Source organism: Ornithorhynchus anatinus, chromosome 13 (assembly GCF_004115215.2).
Source record: "Ornithorhynchus anatinus isolate Pmale09 chromosome 13, mOrnAna1.pri.v4, whole genome shotgun sequence".
NCBI lineage: Eukaryota > Metazoa > Chordata > Mammalia > Monotremata > Ornithorhynchidae > Ornithorhynchus > Ornithorhynchus anatinus.
In genome coordinates, this window is record NC_041740.1 from 26,476,681 (window position 1) to 26,490,246 (window position 13,566).

Consider the following 13,566-nt stretch of genomic DNA (forward strand, 5'->3'; position numbering starts at 1 on the left):
CTCTCCCCGCTGTTCAGGAAAATCCTTGAGGAGGTTACATATCTACAAAGACTATTGTATCCTCCATGTGCTTAGGACAGTACTCAACTCAAGGGAATGGTACTCAACTACCACAGAATGAAAAGGCTTCTCATTGAGACTGAGCAGGCAAACCTCTTTTCCCCCACAAACCAAACTTCCACAGCTTTTTACTGACCTGGTATTGCCACTTCTCCATTTCCGTTCACCATGGGTCCCTCTTCCTCCTCCTCCTCCGGAGGGTCAATGCCAGCCTTCTCCATGTTGCTCACGGACTTATTCCTCTTGCGTTTCCCCTCTGCGCTCGGTGTGGCTCCCGGAAGGATCTGGTCTGTTACATTGAAGAGCAAGGGAGCCGGCTCTGCTGGGGGCTTTGGGGTGCCGTAGTAGTTATCTGCAAGAAGCCCAGACGGGAGAAGGTTCAACATCTCAGCACTGTATTTGTCTAGTTGCTGAAGACCAGGTGGCTCCCCACCAAGAAAGTCAAAAGCATTGGCCTGGATATTTTTCTTAGTATACCAGTAGACAGCAAATGTCAACTCTTACCACTAATTCCACAAATTCCACTAACATCCCAAAGCCCCTGGTAGGGTGGAAAGTGAGAGTGCCTTCACTCTGTCCAGTCCTCTCCACAGAATATTAGGAATAAATTATGGTACTTGTTAAGCACTTACTATATGCCAAAAACTGTTCAAGTGCTGGGGTAGATGCAGATTAATCATGTTGGACACAGTCCCTACCCCACCATGGGCTCACAAGCTTAATCCCCATTTTTTACAGATGAGGTAATTGAGGCACAGAGAAGTGAAGTGACTTACCCAAGGTCATACAACAGACAAGTGACATTCAGGATTAAAACCCAGGGCCTTCTGAATAGAAGCAGTATGGCATAGTGGTCAGAAGGTCACGGGTTCTAATTCCAGCTCTGTCACTTGGCTGCTGTGTGACCTTGGGAAAGTCGCTTCACTTCTCTGTACCTCAGTTACCCATTTGTTAGATAGGGAGTGAGACTAAGAGTCCCACATGAAACAGGGACTGTGCCCAACCTGATCTGCTTCTATCCACTCCAGCACTTAGTACAGTGCTTGGCACATAGTAAATGCTTAACTGATACTACAATTATTATTATTACTTACATTGTACAACACCCAGTCTGGTGTGTGTGTGTGTACACACACAGACATACACAGCCAGGAGAGTGAAATTTAAATGGTGATGTGTCCCCACTCTCACCTGCAATTTGGTGTTTATGTGGTAACAGAGATAGCTTCTCTGCCCCCTTAGCCACTAACCATGTGATTATTCAAAAATAAGGATCACTTTATATCTTCAGCATGGGTTCTAAAACTTCAGAAATACTACTACTAATAATAATATTTGTTAAGTGCTTACTATGTGCAAGCACTGTACTAAGAGCTAGGGTGAATATAAGCGAATTGGGTTGGACACAGTCCTTGAACTGCATGGGGCTCACAGCCTTAAACCCCATTTAACAGATGAGGCAACTGAGGCCCAGAAGTGAAGTGACTTGCCCAAGGTCACAAGTGGCAGAGCCAAAATTGGAACCCAGGACCTTCTGACTCCCAAGCCCATGCTCTGTTCACTAAGCCTTGCTATTTTTGAAACAAAAGAGAAAGGCTTGATGTTATCTCAGGTGACATTTTAAATACAGTCCCCCAAACCAGGTAACAGGTAAGCGTCCTCTAAACTGAAAGGTCCTTAGAGGCAGGGAATGTGTCTAACTCTGTCATATTGTACCCTCCCAAGCGCTTATTACGACTGATACAATGCTCAGCCTCCAGAGCACGTCAGCAGAGGTAAGGAAGGTGAGATACAATTCACTCTCACCCCTCCTCAACTATGCGTAGCCCATGAGGTTACCTATAAGAGCCACTTTTGGAATTATGATTTCTACCCTCCCAATAATTGTGATTTGGTGCTTCAGGCACCTGCAGGTTGGAAGGAGGCCGAATCCCACAGTACTATAAGGTCATCTTCATCTTTATCAGTTTCGGCATTTACTGCAGTAATGCATTCCAAAGAGCCAGTGCTTTTAACTTGTTTGCTCACAACTGAACAAATGTCTCAACCACTCCTCCCCACAGGTGTCAGGGCCCAATGGGAAACAATGAGCAATATCCCCTTGCAGGATGTGGCTATGAAGAGCCACTTGAGTATGATTGTAATCTCTTCGGAGACACACATGGATTCAATGGGGAAAAAAAAAAGGAGAGCAGCCCTGAAAGAACATATTTTATCTTTCTAAACTTGCCATTTTAAGATGCAGAATTACTAAAAATGAGGACCATATCTTCTAAGCAGCATGGTATAGTGGGTAGCACAAGACTGGGAGTCTAAAGGGTTCTACTACCAGCTCTGCCACTTGGCTTCTATGTAACCTTGGGCAAGTCACTTTACTTCTCTGTGCCTCAGTTATCTCATCTGTAAAATGGAGATTGAGACTGTGAGCCCCACAAGAGACAGGGACTTTGTCCAACATGATTTCCTTGCAAAAATAATAATGGTACTTGTTAAGTGCTTACTATATGCCAAGCACTGTTCTAAGTGCTGGGGTAGATATGAGTTAATCAGGTTGGACTCAGTCCCTGTCCCACATGGGGATCACACTCTTAATCCCCATTTTACAGATGAGGGAACTGAAGCCCAGAGAAGTTAAGTGACTTGCCCAAGGTCACACAGCAGACATGTGGCAGAGTTAGCATTAGAACCCCTGACCTTCTGACTTCCAGGCCTGTGCTCTCTCCACTAAGCCACACTGCTAATACAGTGGCTGAGGCATAGTGCTTAACAAATACCATAATTACTATTATTCATAATCATTTTGCATTGTGCTTAGCATAGGTTGAATAATTAACACACATACCATGAAGCCCTTAATATACTGCAACAATAGATATTTATACACAGTAATGAATTTATGCCAGGACAGTGTCTTAGTGCTTCAGGGTTTGGCAGTTCACAGCCCAGTTTCCTCTGAGGCCATTTCAATTATAAAAGTAAATGGTCTTTGTACACATACTATATATGGTGAACGGTTTTCAGAGTCAGGGGATTTGGGTTCTAATCTCAGCTCCATTGCTTGCTTGCTGTGGGACTTGGGGCAAATCACGTGGCTTAGTGGAAAGAGCAAGGGCTTGGGAGTCAGAGGTCATGGGTTTGAATCCCAGCTCCACCACTTGGCAGCTGTGTGAATATGGGCAAGTCCTTTCACTTCTCTGTGCCTCAGTTACTTCATCTGGAAAATGGTGATTAACTGTGAGCCTCACGTGGGACAACCTGATTACCCTGTATCTCCCCCAGGGCTTAGAATAGTGCTCTGCACATAGTAAGCGCTTAACAAATACCAACATTATTATTACCTTCTCTGTGTCTCAGTTTCCTCATCTGTAAAATGGGGATAAATACCTGACCTCTTTGCCCCTTACACTCTGAGCCCTGACTAAGGACTATATCTGATCTTATTATCTTGTATCTACCCCAGCACTTAGTAGAGTTTACAAATAGCAAGCATTTAAAATATATGACCATTATTATTACAATACTACCTTAGTAGGCTCTTCCTTCCAACAGACTTACTGTGAAAAAATGTACTGCAGTATTATTAGGATGGGTGATTATGCAGGTAAACCTACATTCACAGTCCTTATAAACTTAAAATGTAAAAATAGCATAATTACTTACATCATGGCTCCACTTTCAGTACAAATTAAGCACTGCACTCAATGATTTGGTAACTTGATAATCTTTTATCTACACCAGTGCTTACTACAGTGTCTAAGCGCTTAACAAATATCACTGAAAAAGTGTTAAGGTAATAGGACATGTGGCTATCCTTTGACAATAAACAAGAAGATGGATGCTAAATCTTCTAGGCATAAAATCTTCAAGCACAAAATATGTTCATTATCCATTTATCACATTTAAAAATAACCAGTGGAAATAGAGGCAACAAGAAAATTGAAAGTGGAATAAAAGCATAAACATTACATCTACATAAACCAGTTTAAAGGAAGCTATCTTTAAAACCTCTTAAAACTACTTTTGATTTGCAGTTTTACAAATGCAGTTTTCCCCTAACACAAACCTGAAAACATCCACCAATTCAGCCTTAAATAATTTACCCGGTGGAAATTCATTCCTATTATACTTTATACAAGGGGTGATTGGACAAAGCCATGTTTTCCTGGCAGAGGAGAGGAGAGTTGATCCACTCAGTCCTTAGCTGAAGGCTTTTTACCCACCTCGGAGAGTCGTAGAGACTCATTCCCAAAATACAATTGACATTGATTTTCCCCCAGCAAGGCATACAACTTTTAGGGTTCTCACTTTCTGCCAAAACAATAACGAAAATGGTCTTACCGGGCAAAATAATCATCATTGCTCTTTAGTCTTTCAACTCGCCCGATCTGTCCTCGAGGGAATGGAGTTTTGCACCTGGCCAGACACGGGGGGGGCGGGGTTAAGCAGCTGTCACTCATCGATTGATGACAAAAGCCCAACACCTGATAAAGGTCCACCCCGTGAGCAAGCTGATGAAGCTGCCTCGCAGACGTCCTGGCTCTCTTACCTAATGAGCATCACCTGTTCTAATGCTCCAAAACAAGCTCAGAAGCCTTCTAGTTCTTTGTTTGGGTGAAGGCAAAGTGGGCTCTACTCCTACTTCAAATTCCTCTTGCTCTCTTTGATTCACTTGATGCCCAGTTTATAGAAAAGCCCCACTTATTTTTCCATTTTATGGTATTTGTTTTCCATTGTATAATATTTGTTAGGCACTCTGTATGTGTCATGGAACTGTACTAAGCACTGGGGTAGATACAAGCTAATCAGGTTGGACACAGTCCAAGTCCCATATGGAGTGCACAATTTTTGTCCCCATTTTACAGACCTCGGGCAAGTCTCAACTTCCCTGTACATCAGTTTCCTCTATTGTAAAATTGGGATTCAATACCTGTTCTCCCACCTACTCAGACAGTGAGCCCCTTGTGGAACAGGGACTGTGTGGGATCTGATTCATTTCACGTACCTCAGTATTTAGAACAGTGCTTGACACATAGTAACTGTTTAAGAAATATCATTACCATTATTATTACTATTATTATTATTATTACCATTACTACTACTGCAACTACCTGTTGCCTTTACAGAACCTCTTCTCATATAGGAACAATAATTGGCTTCATTTTATAAAGAGAAGCAGTGTCGCCCAGTGGAAAGAGCACAAGCCTGGGAGTTAAAAGACTTGGGTTCTAATCCCAACTCTGCCATCTGCCTGCTATGGGATTTTCGGCAAGTCAGTTAATTAACCTCTCTGTGCCTCAGTATCCTTCTCTGTAATATGATGATTCAACACTGTTCTCTTTCCTACTCTCTTTCCCCCCACTATCCTCTTCTCCCACTCCTTCCTGCATCACTCTGAATTGCTCCTTTTGTTCTTTCCCCCTCCCAGACCCACACCACTTATATACATATCTGTAATTTTTTTATTTGTATTGATGTCTGTCTCCCCCCTCTGGACTGTAAGCTCACATGGGCAAGGAATGTGTCTATTGTTGTACTGTACTTCCCCAAGTGCTTAGTACAGTGCTCTGCACACAGTAAGTGCTCAATAAATTTGACTGAATGAATTAACAGGGACTGTATCAAACCTACCTCAGCATTTAGAACAGAATGCAAAGTAAGCGCTTACAAATACCATCATTATCGTTACTATTAGAAGAGAAGCATAGACTAGTGCAAAAAGCATAAATCTGGGAGTCAGGAGACATGGATGGAAATTTCAGCTCAGCCTCTTGTCTGCTATGTGAGTTTGGGCAAGTCATTTATGTCTCTGTGCCTCAGTTTCCTCATCTGTAAATTGGGGATTTAAATACCTGTTTCCCTCCCCCTTAGAATGTGAGCCCCATGTGGGATAGGACTGTGTCTAATATGTTTATAGTGTATCTATTCCTGTGCTTAGTATAATGCCTGGAACAAACTAAGCCCTTAACAAATACCATTATTAGTACTATGGGGGGGTGATGGGGTTGGGTCTCATATGTTGGTATTGTTTGTACTACCGAGTTTAGTACGATGCCTGGCACAAATACCACAATTATTACTATAAATAGAGAGGGTTGGAGGAGAGCGGGGGAGAAAAATGGTTTCTGGAGTCCAGAGTAGAAGGTAATTTCTCAATTCCCAGTCCAGAAATTTCCTTTCATTGTAAGGAAGTATTCTTGTGGAAACAACGCAACTTTAATGTCAAGTTTAAGTTTCAGGAAAGTGTTTTGAGTCCAGGTCAGTTCCACTTTACGGCATCAATTTGTTTCAACTCTCTTCAAATACATTTTCTTCTTTAATTCTCAAGGAAGGGCACACTTTGTGAGAGAAATTAGTATTTGATACCTTTCAAAAACCCACACCTAGGTCCAGATGGAGCTGCCCAATTTTTGTCCCAGGGCCTTGGGGATGGGTAGGAAGTTGGGTGTGTTATGTATTCTATACAATGACTATAGATCTTTTCATTTGGCATGCAGGTGGAGTTGGATTTTGAGAAGTAACATACTTGTCTTGAAGATTCCTATTGGATTAAGGTCCTGACCCCTATTTCTCCCTCAGATTCTTCATGCTTGATTTCCATTTTGGTAAGCAGAAGGAATCAATTTTGGATAATGGCTTAGCAGAACAGAACTGATTGCCTACCAGGAACTCTAGAGAGGCCCAGGAAGCCATGGGGGCTCCCAAAATAGCTTGAAAACACATCCTTGTGTTGGAAACATTGTGTGGAGAAATCAAGGTTGTTGAGAGTTTCGTAATTTGTTGTTACAGCTTATCAACGAAACGAATGTTTAGCTAGGTACTTGGCATTCACAGCGGCACCTGCAGAGTTAGACACTGACATTAAATAAAGAGGAGAGATTTAGAGCTTTGGATCTGATCATAATTAATTATGTTAGAAAACCTGCCAGATCCTAAGTAAACAGTCATTTTCATCCAAGTCAGAGGTTTCAGCTTCTATTGATAGAAACTGATAAATCATGAAGAGACCCAAAATGCAAAGTTGCAGGCATCATTGTAAGTGAATATCTTAATGGAATATTAATCTGTCCAAAATAATGTCTGATGGACAGCAGTGAAGTGTAATCTGAACAATAAAGTAAACACCATTTCACGGCAATCACCACCCTCAAATGAACACAAAAAAATGGTAGTAAACTGAAATTAAGTAATTTGAGACACATAAGTAGAGAAGAAACAAAATCTAGTACTTTTGAATTTTTGCCTGGAATTCTATCTCGATCTAAACATAAACTGCAAAACTCTCAATTGCTTAGGGTCCTAAGGGTGTCCTACCTTTCAATGAATCAATGGCATTTACTGAACGCTTACTGTGTGCTGAGCATTGTTCTAAGCACCAGGGAGAATATACGAGAGTTGTTGATAGACATAATTCCTGCTCTCAAGGAGCTCACCATCTAGTAGGGGAGATGGACATTAAAATAAATTATGGGCAAGGGAAGCAACAGGGTATGAGGATATGGAACATTAGTGTAACTTTCAATGTTAATTTTCAAAAGTATTCCTGAAGGTGGACCTAAAATGCCTATTTCTTCCCTCAGCACCTCATCTGCCATTAGCTGCCTTGAGTTGGAAAGACAATTTGCTCCTTAGTGAGCATTTTCTGATTTATTCCACCACTCTCATAGTTATTCCAGCCAACTCAGCACTGATGCATTTATTTGTTCTTTATTCTTCTAAGCATCAGGATGCCACTGTGGGAGACAAAATGGGTGGACTACTGGTCTGACCTCATGAAATCGCTTATGCTCTCCTCACGTTATTTATGTTTTTTATTTTTACTATGTTCACGTAACCTTTATCTGTAAACCTCTGAGGATGGGGATCATGCCTTTCACTTCATCAGTAATATTTATTGAGCACTTACTATGTGTACTGTATCAGCTGTGTACTGTGTACTATACTTATTAGCACTGTACTAATCGATTGAGAGAGTACAATGCAAAAGAGTTGGCAGAAAACTCCCTGCCCACAACAAGCTTACAGTCTAGAGATGAGCTTAAAGTCTTCTTCCATACATTATTGTGCCTAATATATAATATTCTACTCATAATAGATGATTGATGGTGATTGCTGACAATGATACTTCTCTTCACTACCTTTATTATCATCTACCAGATAAAAAAGAGGAGAGTAGCTTAATGGATAGAGCATGGGCCTGGGAGCTAGAAGGACCTGGGTTCTAATTCTGCCTCCACCACTTGTCTGCTGTGTACGTTGGACAAGTCACTTTACTTTTCTGTATCTCCATTTACCTCAACTGTAAAATGAGGATTAAGACTGTGACATGGGACATGGACTGCATCCAACCTGATTACTTTGTATCTAACCCAGAGCTTAGATAAGTGCCTGGCACATAATAGGCACTTAACAAATACAAAAAGACCCAAAAAACCATCACCAACCACTACTTGGTCAGTATACTGTACAAGAGGCTTCGATAGTACAAAATAACAGTGACATATTACCTACCTGCAGAGATCTTACATTCTAACAAGGGACAAAAACATAAAAATATTTACAACACTGTTCAAATAAAGACATCAGTCCTGTATGTAAATATTAAATAAATTCACAAATGATGGAGATGGCTGAAGGGATAATATGGCTCAGAATGCTGGGAAATTCTTCAGGGCAAGTTTGTTGGCAGAGGTGCAATTTTAGCAGGAAATTGAATGTAGGGAGAGCTGTGATCTGTCTGATGTGGGGAGAGAGGGAGTTCCAAGCTGGATGATCAGTATGACAGAAGAGACAGGGGCGGGAGGTTGAGAATAGGGTCAGTTGTGTTGCACATATATTAATTCTTTCTAAGCACAAAATAGCCACACACCATGTTTAAATGGATCGGATTTCAGCACCACAAGGCAAGTTTCAGGAAGGAAATTTTGATTTTTCCAAAATTCCCAAGAAGTCTTCTCCACGTCCTTAAGGTTTGCATTGCTAAAGGTATACAGCCTTCTTAGGCAGGGTCCCTGTTCAGAGAAAAATCCATGCTAGTTCTAACTGAACCTCCAACTCACTGCTAAGTTTCACGCTGACTTTTCCAATAGAGTGTAGCTTGAATTCAGCCGTTTCTAACTGCCCTCCGAGCTCTCCCGGAAGCCATCTTGGAAGTTTAATCTGGCTGATATTTTTTCAGGTTTGTTTGCAAGCACAGATTGGGTTCCCTGTAGTCAATTAGACTTGGTATTCATTTATTCAAGCGGGATCTGAACCTAGCCAAGTCGGACAGGAGGGCAAGCAATCCTTCCATGAAAAATAAAATGGGATGTACAGCTTGACCCAGGTAATTGGTATGTTCTCCTGAAGGAAGTCAGATATGTTCCCACCAGTGGATGATCCCCTTTAGGCACTGTCAGAATAGATCAGAACACAATCCCAAGGCTACAAATGAGGACTGAAAAGAAAACATGTAGGAAAATTGTGACAAGCCCAGGGAGTAGACACTTAATAAGATTTGTACAATACCAAAATGCTGCAGCCTCCAAAATGGGGCAATCAGGAGTTTAATGATCTTAATTAGTTAGAAAGAGTTTTAAAATTCCACTTCACAAATATTTCCTATTTAGCCTCTGCAGATTCTTTAGAGAATTCTCCCTTTTGGAGAGGATTTTAAGATTCAGTAGTATAAATGAAGAAATTCTTTGTTTAAAGAATCTCAAACTGAATGGATTTTTCCCTCTTTAAATAATCCAGGATGAGTTATGAAGCTTGAATTTCAGAGCCTCTCTTTCTTTCTGGTTCTCTTTCCTTCAGGAATTACCCTTGCTTTGCCTGACATTAGGGAGATTATAAAGAGTGACAGAGGAAGCAGAGAATGAAAGGCACAGAGACAATAGTTAGAAAAACACACACACACACACACACACAAACGGCATCCCTCCACCACATTCATTCAACCATGCACAGGTATACATGAAACATACACACAAACACACACACAAAATAATCCCAGTGGATGTCCATAGCCTGGAACCAAATGAGCAGTGGCAAGAAAAGGTAAGAAAAATTCTCCTGGCATTGCCAATGTCCCTGCTCACTTGCTGGAGATTACAGAGCAGGAGAAGGCTAAGAGGAGAGCAACCATGATGATCAGGGGAATGGAAGAGCTTCTGTAGGAGGGGAGGCTGGAAGGATTAGGATTCTTCACACTGGAAAGCAGAGCCTAAAGGGGATTTGATTGAAGTCAATAAAATCCTGGAAGGTGAGAGCACGGTACATAGTAGGAGCAAGACAAACATAATGAAACACTTCTTCATCCAGCCAGTCATCAGCATACCAAATTTGGGACCATAAGATTATATGCACATAGAAATGATCAGCAAGTTCAAGAAAAGTTTTCATCAATTTATGTGCATGGGAAGTCCCTGCCGGGTTATTAGAGGGAAAATTAGGGAAAAGAATGATGGTATTTGTTAAGAGCTTTCTACGTGTCAAGCACTGTTCTAAGTGCTGGGGTAGGTACAAGCTAAGCAGGTTGGTCTCTGTCCCATATAGGTCTCACAATCTTAATCCCCATTTTACAGATGAGGTAACTGAGGCATGAGAAGTGAAGTGACTTGCCCAAGGTTACACAGAAGACAAGGAGTGGAGCTGGGATTAGAACCCATGTCCTTCTGACTCCCAGACCTGTGCTCTCTCCACAAATCCATGCTACACAGATGTAAAATGGCATCCATCCAAAGGTTTAAGGATGTGTGGCATGGGGTAACCATGACAGTTCATCCAAGCATCCGAGATAAAATGCTGAGCTGGATGGACCAATGGGGTAACACTAGCGGCATGACCTAGTGGAAAGAGCACAGGCCTGGAAGTCAGAAAGACCTGGGTTCTAATCCCAGCTCTGTCACTTCTCTGCTGTGTAACCTTGAACAAGTCACTCAACTTCTCGGGGTCTCAGTTTCCTCATCAGTATAACGAGGATTTAATACCTGTTCTCCCTCCTAATTAGACTTGTGAGCCTCATTTTGGACAGGGACTGATTATATTGGATCTACCCCAGTGCTTAGAACAGTGCTAGACACATATTCAGTGGAAAGAGCATGGGCTTTGGAGTCAGGGCTCATGAGTTCGAATCCCAGATCTGCCACTTGTCGGCTGTGTGACTGTGGGCAAGTCACTTCACTTCTCTGTGCCTCAGTTCCCTCATCTGTAAAATGGGGATTAAGACTGTGAGCCCCACGTGGGACAACCTGATTCCCCTATGTCTACCCCAGCGCTTAGAACAGTGCTCGGCACATAGTAAGCGCTTAACAAATACCAACATTATTATTATTATAGTAAATGCTTAACAAATAACACAGTCACCATCACCAGATGGACACCATTTTTTATGCTTTAAGCAGGGGCATATTTTTCTGGCCTGAATTTGACCATTTTTGTGGGCAATATAAATTCAGTACCCAGAGCCCTTTGGGCCCAAACCATGGGGTTTACTTAGTTGCCTGAAGCTCCCGGAGAGGAAAACTCTATAGGAATCAAATTTTATGTCTAATGAGCACAAGAATAGATAGAACTGGAACAAACTATCATGTGTTCAATCAATCATATTTATTGAGTGTTTACTGTGTGAAGAGCTTTGTACTAAGAGCTTTGGAGACTATATAACAGAAATGGTAGATATGTTCCCTGCCCATAACGAGTTGACAGTCTAGAGGGGAGTTTACAGTCTAGATGGTATTCAGCAAATTACTAATAAGGAACTTTCACTTAGTTAAGAATCAAAAGTGTTTATTGAGTACCCACTGTGGGCAGAGCATTACTAAGCTTTTGAGAGAGTAGAGTAAGGAACATGGTCCCTGCCCTCATAGTGCTTTCAATTCCACTGATTTTATTTTTTCTTGCAGTATTTTTTATGGTACTTGTTTAGCACTCACTATGTGCCAGACACTGTACTAAGCACTAGAGTAGATATAAGCTTAATCAGGCTGGACACAGTCCATGTCCCACAGAGGATCCCAGTATCAATCACCATTTTACAGACAAGGTAACTGAGATATGGAAAAGTTAAGCCAAGTGGCAGAGCCAGAATTAGAACCCATATCCCTCTGATGTGCAGGTCTGTGCTCTATCCATTAGGCCACGCTGCTACTCCTTGACAGAGGAAATCAGCTGGCTACCTTTCTAGGCCAGTATTATTTTCTAAACAAAAATCATCTTTCACCTGAGGTGCAGTGTGCCCAAAGACATCAAAATAACTGAGAAATTAGGAGAGTAGAAAGGTGCTCTCTAGACACTAGCTTACAGAATATAACCTCCAGGGAAATTTCTGATTAATCCTTTTCTGTTGTTGCTTATAACCAGAGATAGGTGAAATCTGATCTCCAGCCCTCAAGAGCAAGACTAAACACACTTAGAAAAATATAACAAAATGATACTATGATACACAGAACAGCTCAACCCTCTTCTAAATTTGATGTTCTCTAAGATTGGTAACAGAGCATTCTTCTTATGTTGTTTTCTGCAAAAAACAACCATACTTTTTTAACCCACAATGAACACACTCTGTTGACGATCCTCCAGTAAGGACATGGTAGCAATAAACTTTTAAACATTCACAACTAGTACAATGCTCATGAATTGATACAGTGTTTCTGACACAGAAACAGAGGGTGATGTAGAGAAGCAGCATGGCCTAATGGAAAGAGCATGAGCCTGGGAATCAGAGGGCCTGGATTTTAATCCTTGCTCTGCCACTTTCCTTGGGCAAGTCAATTCACTTCTCTATGTCTCAGTTTTCTCATCTGTAAAATGAGAATTCAATACCAGTCCTACTTAGATTGTGCAGCTTGTAAGGTACAGGGACTGTATGAGCTAATTATCTTGTATCTACTCCAGTGCTTAGTACAGTGTTTGTCACATAGTAAGCACTTAACAAACATCACTATTATTATTATTATTACTCTGCTTGAAGACAGACTAGTTGGTGTCCATAGTGGTTACAATAGTTGTGTCCATAGTGGCCACAGATTCTCTAATTCTTTCATTATGTCTTATTTTTTTAAATGGTATTAAGCACTTACTATGTGTCAAACACTGTTCCAAAGTGCTGGGGTAAGTACAAGTTGTTTAGGTTGGTTAAAGTCCCTGTCCTGCATGGGGCTCACAGTCTAAATAGGAGGGAGAACAGGGGCATTTTGCAGTTGAGGACACCGAGGCACAGAAAAGTTAAGTGACTTGCTCAAGGTCACACAGCAAGCAACTGGCACTTCCGGAATTAGAACCCAAGTCCTTCTGACTCCTAAGCTTGTGCTCTTTCCACTAGGCCATGCTGCTTCTCCAATTCCTCATTAAAATGTCCCATTCTGGCAGGAATGGGGCAACAGCAAATGAGTATGTTCCCAAATCACTGTTCCGGCTTCACAGTGGCCCTCACTACACCCAATGCCTTCTTCAGGGAAAGCCGAGAAGGTGAGAGAAGGTAGCAAGGAGGGGGACTACCCGTGAGCTAATGTTGTTCACTTCGTACCC

General features: G+C 41.6%; 1 protein-coding gene across 9 annotated transcripts in view; it reads right to left on the reverse strand.

Annotated features, from left to right (window-relative positions):
- The window catches only part of MAGI2 (membrane associated guanylate kinase, WW and PDZ domain containing 2), a 902,790-nt gene that overhangs the window by 315,728 nt on the left and 573,496 nt on the right, over positions 1-13,566 (reverse strand). For 8 of the 9 annotated variants that reach the window (XM_029077508.1, XM_029077506.1, XM_029077507.1 and 5 more), the window contains exon 4: positions 197-412. In XM_029077508.1, coding sequence (XP_028933341.1) covers positions 197-412 — 216 coding nt within the window. Of the gene's footprint in view, positions 1-196; positions 413-4,398; positions 4,476-13,566 lie in introns of those variants that run through there. The other variant, XM_029077512.2, reaches the window with a different exon arrangement.